General features: G+C 52.9%; 1 protein-coding gene across 1 annotated transcript in view; it reads left to right on the forward strand.

The window, feature by feature from the left end:
* Positions 1-14,745, forward strand: part of GPC3 (glypican 3) — a gene marked incomplete at its 5' end in the record, with an annotated part of 152,964 nt that overhangs the window by 81,629 nt on the left and 56,590 nt on the right. Inside the window, one exon of the mRNA XM_068169569.1 lies at positions 8,935-9,088. Within this exon, the coding sequence (XP_068025670.1) occupies positions 8,935-9,088 (154 nt within the window). The remainder of the gene's footprint in view (positions 1-8,934; positions 9,089-14,745) is intronic.

Below are 14,745 nucleotides of genomic sequence, written 5' to 3' on the forward strand. Positions count from 1 at the left end.
GTTGGGTGGTAGATTTGACTGAATGATCTTGAAGGTCTCTTCCAACCTGGTCTGGTCTATTCTATTCTATTCTATTCTATTCTATTCTATTCTATTCTATTCTATTCTTCCCCTCTGCCTTGTTGTTCAAGCTATGGAATCAGAGAATTGTCAGAGTTGGAAAGGACCTCAAGGATCAGCCAGTTCCAACCCCCCTGCCATGGCCAGGGACACCTCACACTACAGCAGGTTGCTCACAGCCACATCCAGCCTGGCTGCAAACACCTCCAGGCAGGAGGCTTCCACCACCTCCCTGGGCAACCTGTGACAGGCTCTCACCACCCTCATGGGCAACAACTTCTTCCTCACATCCAATCTCAATCTCCCCACTTCTATTTCTACTCCATCCCCCTCAGTCCTATCACTCCCTGACACCCTCAAAAGTCCCTCCCCAGCTTTCTTGGAGCCCCCTTCAGATACTGGAAGGCCACAGTTAAGTCTCCTCTGAAGTCTGGTGAAGTCTGGTGCTAAACCACAGCCCTCAGCACCACATCTCTGCCTCTTTGAAGCACCTCCAAGGGTGGGGATTCAACCACCTCCCTGGGCAGCCTCTGCCAGGCTTTGAGGATCCAAATTAAACCTTCCCTGCTGCAACTTGAGGCCACTTCCTCTCATCCTATCCCTGGTTACTGGGGAGAAGAGACCAACCCCCACCCCGCTCCAGCCTCCTTTCAGGGAGTTCTAGAGAGTGAGAAGGTCTCCTTTCAGCCTCCTTTTCTCCAGACTAAACAACTCCAGTCATTTCAGCTGCTCCTCACCAGCCCTGTTATCTACCTGAGCCAATGGAGCAAAGGCTGTAGCCCACATCATTCTTTTCCAGCCTAAATGATTCTGTGGCTCTCTGGTGGTTGTGCAGATGGAAGAAGAGATCTTGGAGCTGTGTGTGTGTGCATGGATAGGGGAATGAGTCAGTCATCAGTCAGTTTGCAGATGACAACAAGTTGGGAGCAAGAGTTGATCTGCTAGAGGGTAGGAGAGCTCTGCAGAGGGACCTTGCCAGGCTGGGCAGATGGGCAGAGTCCAACAGGATGGCATTCAACAAGTCCAAGTGCCAGGTGCTGCACTTTGGCCACAACAACCCCATGCAGTGCTACAGGCTGGGGTCAGAGTGGCTGAGAGCAGCCAGGCAGAGAGGGACCTGGGGGTACTGGTTGACAGCAGCTGAACAGGGGCCAGCAGTGTGCCCAGGTAGCCACAAAGGCCAATGGCATCCTGGCCTGCATCAGGAACAGTGTGGCCAGCAGGAGCAGGGAAGTCCTTGTGCCCTGTGCTCAGCACTGGTTAGGCCACACCTGGAGTCCTGTGTCCAGTGCTGGGCTCCTCAGTTTAGGAAAGATGTTGAGATGCTGGAAGGTGTCCAGAGTAGGGCAACAATGCTGGGGAGGGGTCTGGAGCACAGCCCTGTGAGGAGAGGCTGAGGGAGCTGGCTCCCAGGCAACCAGCACTAGAACAAGAGAACACAGTCTCAAGCTGTGCCAGGGGAAGTTTAGGCTGGAGGTGAGGAGAAAGTTCTTCCCAGAAAGAGGAACTGGCCATTGGGATGTGCTGCCCAGGGAGGTGTGGGAGTCCCCATCCCTGGAGGTGTTCAAGAAAGGCTTGGATGTGGCATTTGGAGCCATGGTTTAGTTGTCAGGAGGTGTTAGGTATGAGGTAATAGGTTGGACTTGATGATCTCTGAGGTCTTTTCCAACCTGGTTGATTCTCTGATTCTCTGACTCCCAGAGTTAGTTCTCTAGTTTCCCTCAGGCACATGAAGCTGCATATTTACCAGGATGGTTTAGCAAAGAAGAGCAGAGAGGGCTGGAAACCCTTGCAGCTGGATGAGTTGGGATGGAGTGAAGGGTGTCTCACTCTTCCCTGCTACTTTAGTCATCACTGGGCTGTGTGTTTTCCTGCCTGCCTCTCACCATGGCCTTGAAACCACAGGACATGAATAAACTGTAATGTCAGGGTACAGTCAGCTCTGCTTACTATTTCAGGATGGGCAATCAGTGTTCAGCCCACCAAATATAATTGCATCAAGTGTGCAGACCATCAGGGAGGTTGTGGTATCACAGAATGGTTTTGGTTGGAAAAGACCTTGAAGATCATCTTCCCTGACTGTTCTCTAACCCTACCAAGGCTGCTGCTAAATCATGGCTCTCAGCACCACCTCTCTGCCTCTTCTAAATGCCTCCAGGAATGGGAATCAAACACCCCCCCGTGCAGCCTGTGCCAGGCTTTGAGAACCCTTTTAGTGAAGAAGTTTCTCCCTGTGACCAACCTAAACCTCCCCTGGTGTAATTTGAGGCCTCTTGTTCTATCTCTTGTTACTGGGGAGAAGAGAGCAACCCCCACCTGCTTCCACCCTCCTTTCAGGGAAGTGTAGAGAGCCAGAAGGTGTCCCCTCAGCCTCCTGTGGTCCAGATTGAACAACCCCAGTAATGGTCAATGAGAAGGACTGTGGCTGCCTCTCCAACCAAAGCCAAAGCATCTGACACCCTGGGTGTATTCAAAGCAGGATACAGTGCTGAGGAGAGAGACTTGGGGGTGCTGGTAGAGGAGAAGCTCACCAGGAGCTCTCAGTGTGCACTTGCAGCCCAGAAAGCCAACCAGAGCCTGGGCTGCAGCAGGAGAAGTGTGGCCAGCAGGGCAAGGGAGGTGATTCTCCCCCTCTGCTCAGCTCTGCTGAGACCCCACCTGGAGTACTGCCTCCAGTTCTGGAGCCCCTATTGCAAGAGGGATCTGGAGGTGCTGGAAGGTGTCCAGAGAAGGGCCAGGAGGATGAGCAGAGGGCTGGAGCACCTCTCCTGTGAGGACAGACTGAAGGAGTTGGGGCTGTTCAGTCTGGAGAAGAGAAGGCTCTGAGGTGACCTCATTGTGGCCTTCCAGTATCTGAAGGGGGCTACAGGAAGGCTGGGGAGGGACTGCTCAGGATCTCAGGCAGTGATAGGACTAGGGGGAATGGAATGAAGCTGGAGGTGGGGAGATTCAGGCTGGAGGTGAGGAGGAAGTTCTTCCCCATGAGAGTGGTGAAGCCCTGGAATGGGTTGTCCATCCAGGGAGGTGGTTGGGGCCCTGTCCCTGGAGGTGTTTAAGACTGGGCTGGATGAGGCTGTGGCCAGGCTGATCTAGTGTGGGGTGTCCCTGGCCATGGCAGGGGGGTTGGAACTAGATGATCCTTGTGGTCCCTTCCAACCCTGACTGATACTATGGTACTGTGAAAGCCAGGCTGGACAGGGCCTTCAGCAACCTGCTCTGGTGGGAGGTGTCCCTGCCCATGGTGGGAGGATTGGAACTAGCTAACCTTTAAGGTCTCTTCCAACCCAACCAATTCTGTGATTCCATGACAGCATTCCTAGACCTGGATGCACCAATGGAGTTCTCCTGCTAATGGTGGCAGCTTCATTTCTCCCAGATCCAGCTGTGGAATTTGACTCATGGGACCCTCCCGTGGCTCCCAGCAGCTGGGGAGCCTGTGGCTGGGGATGCAGCTTCTGTTCTGGAGAAGGAAGGAGCAGCACAGCACAGGGACACCACCTTCACTCCATCCAAAGCTTCCCAGGTTCTCAGAAAGTCCCTGGTTTCCTGTGGCTGCAGGGGTGGAGAGATTTAGCTGCTAATGTATGGCTTGCCAAGAGAGAAGCAGTTAAGACAAGAAATGCTCAGTAATTTCAGTGTTTGAAAACACACAGCTGACAAATCCTGCTTTCCTCTCGCCCTCCTGCTGAGCTTGTTCAGTCTGAAAATATCCCAAAGCTTAGCTCTCCCTGCCAGCAAGCTCTCTGCTCTTTTGGGCAAGTAATGAAAGCTGTGCTGCTGAGCTGCATGGTGGAGTCCCACCAGACTGCCTTGCTCTGTGCTTTGGATGTAGAGGAGTGAGCATCCTGCAAGAGCATAGGTTGGGGAATGGAATGGAATGGAATGGAATGGAATGGAATGGAATGGAATGGAATGGAATGGAATGGAATAGAATAGAATAGAATAGAATAGAATAGAATAGAATAGAATAGAATAGAATAGAATAGAATAGAATAGAATAGAATAGAATAGAATAGAATAGAATAGAATAGACCAGGTTGGAAAAGACCTTAGAGATCATCAAGTCCAACCTATCACCCAACACCATCTGATCAACTAAACCATGGCACCAAGTGCCTCATCCAGGCTTCTCTTAAACATCTCCAGTGAGGGTGAGCTCCATTTGGAAGAGGGAAATGAAAGTGGTGGAGCAAAGGCTTGGGCAGTTGGCATGTCTGGCTTTTATATGAGGATTAGAATCATAGAATTGTTAGGGTTAGAAGGGACCTCAAGGCTCAGCCAGTTCCAACCCCCCTGCCATGGCCAGGGACACCTCACACTACAGCAGGTTGCTCACAGCCACAGCCAGCCTGGCTGCAAACACCTCCAGGCAGGAGGCTTCCACCACCTCCCTGGGCAACCTGTGCCAGTCTCTCACCACCCTCCTGGGGAACAATTTCTTCCTAACATCCAATGTCAATCTACCCATTTCTAGTTTTGCTTCATCCCCCCCAGTCCTATCACTCCCTGACACCCTCAAAAGTCCCTCCCCAGCTTTCTTGGAGCCTCCTGCAGATCCTGGAAGGCCACAATTAGGTCTCCTCAGAGCCTTCTCTTCTCCAGACTGCATAACCCCAACTCCCTCAGTCTGTCCTCACAGCAGAGCAGCTCCAGCCCTCTGCTCATGTTTGTCTTCCTACCAGGATGGAGAGCTCTGCATTTGCCTCTTTTTATCATACCATAGAATCATATCACAGAATGGCTGGATCTGGAAAAGACCTTTGAGATGATCCTAGAAGATCTTGGCTGAATCATAGAATGGCTTGAGTCGATAGGGACCTTGAAGATCATCCAGTTCCAACCCCCCTGCCATGGGCAGGGACACCTCTCATCAGCCCAGGCTGCTCAAGGCCTCATGCAGCCTGGCCTTGAACACCTCCAAGGAGGAGGCAGCCACAACCTCCCTGGGCAACCTGTGTCAGTGTCTCCCCACCCTCATAATAAGGAGCATCTTCCTAAAGTCCAATCTACTCTGCTCTAGTTTCTAACCATTGCCTCTTGTCCTGTTGCTTGGTTTGTAAACCTCTAAAGTAAATAAACTTCCTGGAAAAAAGGCACTTTAAAGAGCCTGAGCCAAAGGCTGTTGCAGGCTGTGGCAGCACACTCCCTGGTGTTTAGGGAGCTGAGCAGTGTTTGGTTCTGTACCACAGCAGCAGGACCCAGCAGGGCTCTCTCACTGGGCAGCCTGGTGCCAAGGAGAGCTTTGCTGAAGGGGGGTGTTGAAGGGGGGAAGCTGGAGGGATCTGGCTTGGAGCTGTTTGGTTTTCATTACCTTCTGCTCCTCTCACACAAACACAGAGGTATGTGGACATCGGTGTGGACAGAGCAAACCAGATGCCCAGAGCATTCCTCCCAGCCTGGGTAAACTTCAGCAAGCTACATACTTGAGAGACTCTTTTCCAAGGGCTGGCTTAAGAGTTTAACAAGGCAACCTAGATTCCAGATATTAAAAAATGCCTTGGAAAGCAGGAGATGGACCTGACCCAACCCCTCAAGGATGCCCAAAGCTCCCATTTTGCAGTATCTTCTCCCTTACTTACCCCTTCTTTCCTGTTGATTTATTTATTCTTTGTATGACTTTTTAGTTAGTTAGTTAGTTAGTGCTCAGATTAACTTAGAATCAGAGAATCAATAAGGCTGGCAAAGACCTCAAAGATCATCAAGTCCAACCTATTACCTAATACCTAACACCTCCTGACAACTAAACCATGGCTCCAAGTGCCACATCCAGTCCCCTCTTGAACACCTCCAGGAATGGGGACTCCACCACCTCCCTGGGCAGCACACCCCAATGGCCAATCTCTCTTGCTGGGAAGAACTTTCTCCTCACCTCCAGCCTAATCCTCCCCTGGCACAGCTTCAGATTGTGTCCTCTTGTTCTGGTGCTGCTTGCCTGGGAGAAGAGACCAACCCCCACCTGGCTACAACCTCCCTTCAGGGAGCTGGGGAGAGCAAGAAGGTCTCCCCTGAGCCTCCTCTTCTCCAGGCTAAGCAACCCCAGCTCCCTCAGCCTCTCCTCACAGGGCTGTGCTCCAGACCCCTCCCCAGCTTTGTTGCCCTTCTCTGGACACCTTCAAGTGTCTCAATGTCCTTCTTAAACTGAGGAGCCCAGAACTGGACACAGGACTCAAGGTGTGGCCTAACCAGTGCTGAGCACAGGGCACAATGACCTCCCTGCTCCTGCTGGCCACACTGTTCCTGATGCAGGCCAGGATGCCATTGGCCTTCTTGGCCCCCTGGGCACACTGCAGGCTCATGTTCAGCTGCTCTCAAGCATTACCCCCAGGTCCCTTTCTGCCTGGCTGCTCTCAGCCCATCTGACCCCAGCCTGCAGCACTGCACAGGGTTATTGTGGCCCAAGTGCAGCACCCAGCACTTGAACATGTTCAATGCCATAATTTAACAAGTCCAACTTCAAGAAGGCTTTTCCCAGCCATGTAGGAATAGGAATTTTCAAGCTATATTAAGCTTCTGACTTCTCCAAAGGGCATCTGGGGCTGTGATGAAATAGCTGATGGCTTTGAGCAGCAGCAACAGCAGAGAAGTCAGCAGGAAGAGGAAGCCCATAGCTGGGAATGTGTCTAATCCCTCCCTGGGCTGTGAAGGGTCAGTTTGAGGCAGCTCCCACCCGTGTTTGGAAGGCAATCCTGAGCCCCCCTGGTCAGGACAGCTGTTTGAGTCCCCATCCTGGGGAGCTGCAACCTGTCACCACTGATCAGGACCCAGCTTTACTCAGTGAAGGGTCTGGAGCACATGGAGCACAAGGATCATCTGAGGGAGCTGGGGTGATTCTGTCTGGAGAGGAGGAGGCTGAAGGGAGACCTCATTGCTCTCTACAACTACCTGAAAGGAGGTTGGAAGGAGGAGGGACCCAGCTTCTTCTGGATGACAAGTGACAGGACCAGAGGGAATGGTTCAGTTCAGGCTGGATGTTAGGAAATATTTCTTCACTGAAATGGGTCCCAAGCATTGGAATGGTCTGCCCAGGGCAGAGGTGGAGTCACCGTCCCTGGGGGTGTTCAAGCAGTGTGTGGATGTGGTGCTTAGGGACATGGTGCAGTGGTGACCTTCCAGTGCTGGGTTGAGGCTTGGGCTGGATGATCTTGGAGGTGTCTTCCAACCAAACATAGTCTGAGACTCTGTTTAAAAGATCCTTTTGTCATGTTGCTTGGCTGTCCCAAACTTTGACTAGCATCCTCTGTGCTTCAAGAGCAAGGAATGAGATATTGGGGGTATTTTTGTGGAGTGCTGTATGGGCCTCTCTGAGGAGAAGGACCTGGGGGTGCTGCTGGGCAAGTAAGTTCACCAGGAGCCAGCAATGTGCCCTTGAGGCCCAGAATGCCACTTGTATTCTGGGGGACATTCAGAAGAGTGTGGCCAGAAGGTCAAAGGAGCTTCTCCTTCCCCTCTGCTTTGCTCTGCTGAGGCCATGCCTGGAGCACTGTGTCCAGTTCTGGGCTCCCCAGTTTGAGAGGGACAGGGAACTGCTGGAGAGAGTCTGATGGAGTCTACAAAGATGCTGAGGGGCATGGAGCACCTTAGTGAGGAGGAGAGGATGAAAGACCTGGGTCAGTTTAGCCTGAGCAAGAGCAGCCTGAGAGGGGGTCTGATCAATAGCTAAAGGCTGGAGGTCAAGAGGATGGGGCTGGGCTCTTGTCAGTGGTACCCAGTGATAGGACAAGGGGCAATGGCCACAAGTTGGAATCCAGGTGGTTTCACTTGAATTTAAGGAGAAGCTTCTTTGCTGTGAGGGTCACAGAGCCCTGGAGCAGGCTGCCCAGAGAGGTTGTGGAGTCTCCTCCTCTGGAGACTTTCAAAACCTGCCTGGACATTGTATTGGGCAATCTGCTTTAGACATGCTGGGGCTTGACAACCTCCACAGGCCCCTTCCAAACCCCTGCCTGCATCCTGTGATCCTGTGACCTGAGAGATCTGCCATTTCCTTTCAGGTGTTTTACTTCTCAGATGGGAGAAAGCAGTGAGAATCCCTGAACAGAGTTCCCTCTTGCTGCAGGCTTTCCCCCATCTGGCCTGAGTTTGGATATGTGTTTTGTAGCTGCCTCCAAACTTTGGTGGCATTTGGGGGCTGGCCATGCTGGCAGACATTCTGTAGCTCATGCAGCGCTTGCTGGGCAGAAGCTGAAGGGCAGAGTTACTCACTGTGGGTTTTCCTACTCTTGTTTCTTCCACTGAGGTTTTGTGTTTGGTTTTGTCCATGAATGGACCTGAGCTTGCCAGTGCTTTGGCATGGTCCAAGAGGAAGGCCACAAGAATGATCAGGGGGCTGGAGCACCTCTGCTACAAGGACAGGCTGAGGGAGCTGGGGGTCTTCAGCCTGGAGAAGAGAAGGCTCTGAGGAGATCTAATAGCAGCCTGCCAGTACCTGAAGGGGGCTACAATAAGGCTGCCGAGAGACTGTTTGCAAAGGCCTGCAGGGATAGGACAAGGAACAATGGTTTGAAATTAGAGAAGAGTAGACTTAAACTGGATGTTAGGAAGAAGTTCTTTACAGTGAGGGTGGTGGAACACTGGAACAGGTTGCCCATGGAGGTAGCTGAGGCCACATCCCTTGAGATACTCAAGGAGAGACTTGACAGGGCTGTGGGCAACCTGATCTGTTTGAGGATGTCCCTGCTGACTGCAGGGGGCTGCACTAGATGACTTTTGGAAGTCCCTTCCAACCTGAGTGATTCTATGAGGAGCATGATGGGCTCCTGTCCCCCTGTGCTGCCCCAAGTGAGGCCTCTTCACCTGATCCCCTTGTGAGCAGAGGAGGAAGCTGCAGGGAGGGTGGAGGTGAGCTGGTGAATGACTGTGGCCCCTCCTGTCTTTCAGTTGCTCAAAGGGATGGCTTTGCCCCACCGAAAAGCTTCAGGCAAAACCCCGGAGGAGGAGGAGGAGAGCGGAGACTGTGACGATGAAGATGACTGCAGCAGAGGCTCTGGGGACGGAGAGCTGCGAGTGAGGAACCAGCTCCGGTTCCTAGCAGGTGATGGGGACAGTGCTCCTGCAGGGTTTGCCCTGCTGAGGGTTGTAGGTCTTGAAGAAGCTGCAGGGAGCTGCCCTCTGGGTCCACTCGCTGCAGGCACCACCAGTGCTCAGAGGCTGGCTATGCCCAGAGTCATTCTGGGTGGCCTCAGTGGCACCAGGCAGAAGCAATGCCACTGCTTTCCCACGTTGGTTTTGCAGGGATATATTGAGGGCCACCCATGGGTGGGAGTTTGAGACAGGCTGAAAACCTGCTGTAGGTCCCAGAGCCACCTTTTGCTCTCCTTCCCTCTGCTGCCCATGCCTGTGAGCTTAGAGATGAGCTTCTCTGCTCTCTAGAGGACAGCACAAAGTGGGTAAGGGTCTTTCTGATCCAGGTTTAGGAGACCCATGCTCATTTTGCACAGACACCCCAGGCTCATTCTGCAGAAGTTGATGGCCTGCATCAGGAACAGTGTGGCCAGCAGGGGCAGGGAGGTCATTCTGCCCCTGTGCTCAGCACTGGTTAGGTCACACCTTGAGTCCTGTGTCCAGTTCTGGGCCCCTCAGTTTAAGAAGGACATTGAGAGACTTGAAGGTGTCCAGAGAAGGGCAACAAGGCTGGGGAGGGGTCTGGAGCACAGCCCTGTGAGGAGAGGCTGAGGGAGCTGGGGTTGCTTAGCCTGCAGAAGAGGAGGCTCAGGGGTGACCTTATTGCCCTCCACAACTCCCTGAAGGGAGGTTGTAGCCAGGTGGGGGTTGGTCTCTTCTCCCAGGCACCCAGCACCAGAACAAGAGGACACAGTCTCAAGCTGTGCCAGGGGAGGTTTAGGCTGGGGGTGAGGAGAAAGTTCTTCCCAGCAAGAGAGATTGGCCATTGGGATGTGCTGCCCAGGGAGGTGGTGGAGTCCCCATCCCTGGAGGTGTTTAAGAGGGGATTGGATGTGGCACTTGGAGCCATGGTTTAGTTGTCAGGAGGTGTTAGGTATTAGGCAATAGGTTGGGCTTGATGATGTCTGAGGTCTTTTCCAACCTGGTTGATTCTATGATTCTAAGTGATTTAGGTGCTCAGGAGCCTAAAGCTGCATCACTTGCCAGCCTGAGCTGTGCCTTTGGCTGCACTGAAAGAAGCCAGGAAGCATTCCATGAGCTGTGACACAATGTGTCTGAAGCCTGGAAAGGGGAGGAAGGGATTGTCTCCTGAGCTCAGCAGAGCACAATGGACAGGCCAGCCTGGAACTGCCTCACTGGACAGGGGTGAGGGCATTCTGAGAGGGACAGGCAGTGATGTCTTTTTGGCTTGTGCTTGTGTGGCCAGGGCACTTCTGAGCCAATTTCCAACCTGCTGCATTCAGGCTGAGAAAGCTTTCCACTTAGATATGCAAGAACTGCAAGCAGCCAGTTCCTAATAAATAGCTTGCACCCACCTGAACTTTGGGGTTTTCTTCTTACCATCCCAAATAAAGTATCATGGGGAGTGGTTAATAGGTTGAGAGAGGTTATTGCTGCCCTCCTGTCTGCCCTAGTGAGGCTGCATCTGGAATAGTGTGTCCAGCTCTGGGCCCCTCAGTTCAAGAAGGACCTCGGGGAACTGCTTGAAAGGGTCCAGTGCAGAGACACAAAGATGATTAAGGGAGTGAAACATCTCCCTTATGAGGAAAGGTTGAGGGAGCTTGGGGCTCTTTAGCTTGGAGAGGAGAGTGAGAGGTGACCTCATTCCTGTTTATAAACATGTAAAGAGTGAGTGTCAGTAGGGCAGAGCCCCAGGGTCTTCTCAGAGATACCCAGCGACAGGACAAGAGACAATGGGTGCGGGCTGGAGCATAGAAGGTTCCAACCTGGTTGATTCTGTGTGAACATAAGGAAAAGCTTTCTCACTGTGAGGGTGCCAAAACACTGGGAACAGGCTGCACAGAGAGTCTCCTTCACTGGAGACATTCAGAACCTGCCTGGGCACATTCATGTGTTACCTACTCTGAGTGATCCTTTGAGGGCATTCTGTGAAGGACAGGCAGCGATGTCCTTTTGGCCTGTGCTTGTGTGGCCAGGGGTTGGACTAGATGATCTTTTGAGGTCCCTTCCAGCCCCTAGTGGTCTGTGATTATGATTCCCAGCTCTTTGAGGCTATGTCATTAATAAGGCAGTGCCCTGGTCACCCATTGGGAGGCAAAAGCAAAGGACCAGCTGTGACTTGGGAAGCTGCCCATGCCATTGGCTTGTGTGCCTTCTCCCCAGCCCACTAACCACTGTCATCCTGCTCCTGGCTCTGTGGTGCTCAGCAGCATCATGTGCTTGGCTCACAGGAGCTCTAAGCTGCTGGCCAGTCACTTGTGGTGTGCCCCAGGGATCAGTGCTGGGCCCCATGCTCTCTAACATCTTTATTGATGATCTGGATGAGGGCATAGAGTCCATCATCAGTAAATTTGCAGATGACACCAAGCTGGGGGCAGGAGTTGATCTGCTGGAGGGCAGAGAGGCTCTGCAGAGGGACCTGGACAGGCTGGACAGATGGGCAGAGTCCAAGGGCAGGAGATTGAACACATCCAAGTGCCAGGTTCTGCACATTGGCTACAACAACCCCAGGCAGTGCTACAGGCTGGGGTCAGAGTGGCTGAGAGCAGCCAGGCAGAGAGGGACCTGGGGGTGCTGGTCGATGGTAGGCTGAACATGAGCCAGCAATGTGCCCAGGGGGCCAAGAAGGCCAATGGCATCCTGGCCTGCATCAGGAAGAGTGTGGCCAGCAGGAGCAGGGAGGTCATTCTGCCCCTGTACACTGCACTGGTTAGGCCACACCTGGAGTCCTGTGTCCAGTTCTGGGACCCTCAGTTTAGGAAGGAGGTTGAGTTGCTGGAAGGTGTCCAGAGAAGGGCAACGAGGCTGGGGAGGGGTCTGGAGCACAGCCCTGTGAGGAGAGGCTGAGGGAGCTGGGGTTGCTTAGCCTGGAGAAGAGGAGGCTCAGGGGAGACCTTCTTGCTCTCTCCAACTCTCTGAAGGGAGGTTGTAGCCAGGTGGGGGTTGGTCTCTTCTCCCAGGCAAGCAGCACCAGAACAAGAGGACACAGTCTCAGGCTGCGCCAGGGGAGGTTTGGGCTGGATGTTAGGAGGAAGTTCTACACAGAGAGAGTGATTGCCCATTGGAATGTGCTGCCCAGGGAGGTGGTGGAGTCCCCATCCCTGGAGGTGTTCAGGAGGAGACTTGATGGGGTGCTTGGTGCCATGGTTTAGTTGATTAGGTGGTGTTGGATGATAGGTTGGACACGATGATCTTGAAGGTCTCTTCCAACCTGGTTGATTCTATTCTATTCTATTCTATTCTATTCTATTCTATTCTATTCTATTCTATTCTATTCTATTCTATTCTATTCTATTCTATTCTATTCTATTCTATTCTATTCTATTCTATTCTATTCTATTCTATTCTATTCTATGCCATTCCATGCCATTCCATGCCATTCCATTCCATTCCAAGAGCAGGCTGTCAGAGGCTGTGAGTCGGGGACGAGCGGTGCCTGCTGGAGGTGGGGCTGCAGGCTGGAGGCTCGGCCCAAGTCATGCTGCTCTGTGGAGCTCTCCTCAAGAGATCAGACAACTGGACCTGGATAAAATCAGCTTTACAGCTTTGAAGTTTAAGAGGCAAATTTGGGCTCTGTTAAACGAAGCACAGATGTCCATAAATTCCCTTCCCTTGCTCTGGGATAATTAAAATATCCCTAATGAAGTGAGAGCTGAAATATGAAATGCCAGCTTCATATCAAAGATTATTGACAGGTTAGGTACAAGAGCTGCAACACATATATTTAGATATTGATTAAAGGGGGGGTGGGGAGGTGGAAGGGCTTTGTAAGTTCTCCAGACCATGGCTGAAAGAGAAATACAGAATTTGTAGAAGGATAAGATGGCAGCATGGCTTAGTCAGCATGGCTTCACCAAGGGCAAATCCTGCCTGACCAACCTGGTGGCCTTCTCTGAGCAGGTGACAACATCAATAGCTGAGGGGAGAGCAGCTGATGTCGTTTGCCTGGCCCTGAGCAAAGCCTTTGACACTGTCCCACACCACATCCTGGGCTCCAGGCTGGTGACACATGGGTGTGATGGGTGACCACTAGATGGATAAGGAACTGGCTTGATGGCTGCACCCAAAGAGTGGCTGTCCATGGGTCCATGTCCCAGTGGAGGCCAGGGACAAGCAGAGTCCCTCAGGGATCAGTCCTGGGACCAGGCTTGTTCAACATCTCTGTGGGTGCCATGGACAGTGGCACTGAGTGCACCCTCAGCAGGTTTGCTGATGACACCAAGCTGTGTGGTGCAGCAGACAGCTGGAGGGAAGGGATCCATCCAGAGGGACCTGGACAGGCTGGAGAGGTGGGCACAAGCCAACCTCAGGAGGTTCAACAAGAGCAAGGGCAGGGTCCTGCAGCTGGCTGGAGGCAATCCCAGGCACAAATCCAGGCTGGGCAGTGACTGGCTGGAAAGCAGCCCTGAGGAGAGAGACTTGGGGGTGCTGGGGGAGGAGAAGCTCACCAGGAGCTCTCAGTGTGCACTTGCAGCCCAGAAAGCCAACCAGATCCTGGGCTGCATCAGGAGAAGTGTGGCCAGCAGGGCAAGGGAGGTGATCCTCCCCCTCTGCTCAGCCCTGGGGAGACCCCACCTGGAGTACTGCCTCCAGTTCTGGAGCCTCTATTGCAAGAGGGATCTGGAGGTGCTGGAAGGTGTCCAGAGCAGGGCCAGGAGGATGAGCAGAGGGCTGGAGCACCTCTCCTGTGAGGACAGACTGAAGGAGTTGGGGCTGTTCAGTCTGGAGAAGAGAAGGCTCCCAGGTGACCTCATTGTGGCCTTCCAGTATCTGAAGGGGGCTACAGGAAGGCTGGGGAGGGACTGCTCAGGATCTCAGGTAGTGATAGGACTAGGGGGAATGGAATGAAGCTGGAGGTGGGGAGATTGAGGCTGGAGGTGAGGAGGAAGTTCTTCCCCATGAGAGTGGTGAAGCCCTGGAATGGGTTGTCCAGGGAGGTGGTTGGGGCCCTGTCCCTGGAGGTGTTTAAGGCCAGGCTGGATGAGGCTGTGGCCAGGCTGATCTAGTGTGGGGTGTCCCTGGCCATGGCAGGGGGGTTGGAACTAGATGATCCTTGTGGTCCCTTCCAGCCCTGACTGACACTATGATACTATACTATGATACTAAGATGGGCTTTCTCTCATCCAAGAGCTGCATTTCACAGTGTGGGTTAAAGAAATGTAGGTGATCCCCATGGTCCTGAGTGGAGGGCAGAGATGGGTGTTTCATTCTCCATGAGCTTGGTGTCACACCTTCATGCTTTCTTTAGTGTGCTTCTATTTCCCTCTGAAAGCCTTCCCCATGACACCATCAGTGAGCCCCGAGGCTGGGTGGTTTAATCCTTTTGCTCTTTTTCTCTCACCCTAGGCTGTTTTGATCACTTGTAATGATCTCCCCAACCACCTGCCTGTCTAGCAGTAGATTCATGTCAAGCTGTGCCTGGGGAGGTTCAGGCTGGATGTGAGGAAGAAGTTCTTCCCAGCAAGAGAGATTGGCCATTGGAATGTGCTGCCCAGGGAGGTGGTGAAGTCCCCATCCCTGGAGGTGTTTAGGAGGAGACTGGATGGGGTGCTTGGTGCCATGGTTGAGTTGATCAGATGGTGTTGGGTGATGGGTTGGACTTGATGA

The sequence above is a fragment of the Melanerpes formicivorus genome, unplaced genomic scaffold (assembly GCF_026170545.1).
Source record: "Melanerpes formicivorus ecotype bairdi unplaced genomic scaffold, bMelFor1.0.p_v2 SCAF_197, whole genome shotgun sequence".
NCBI lineage: Eukaryota > Metazoa > Chordata > Aves > Piciformes > Picidae > Melanerpes > Melanerpes formicivorus.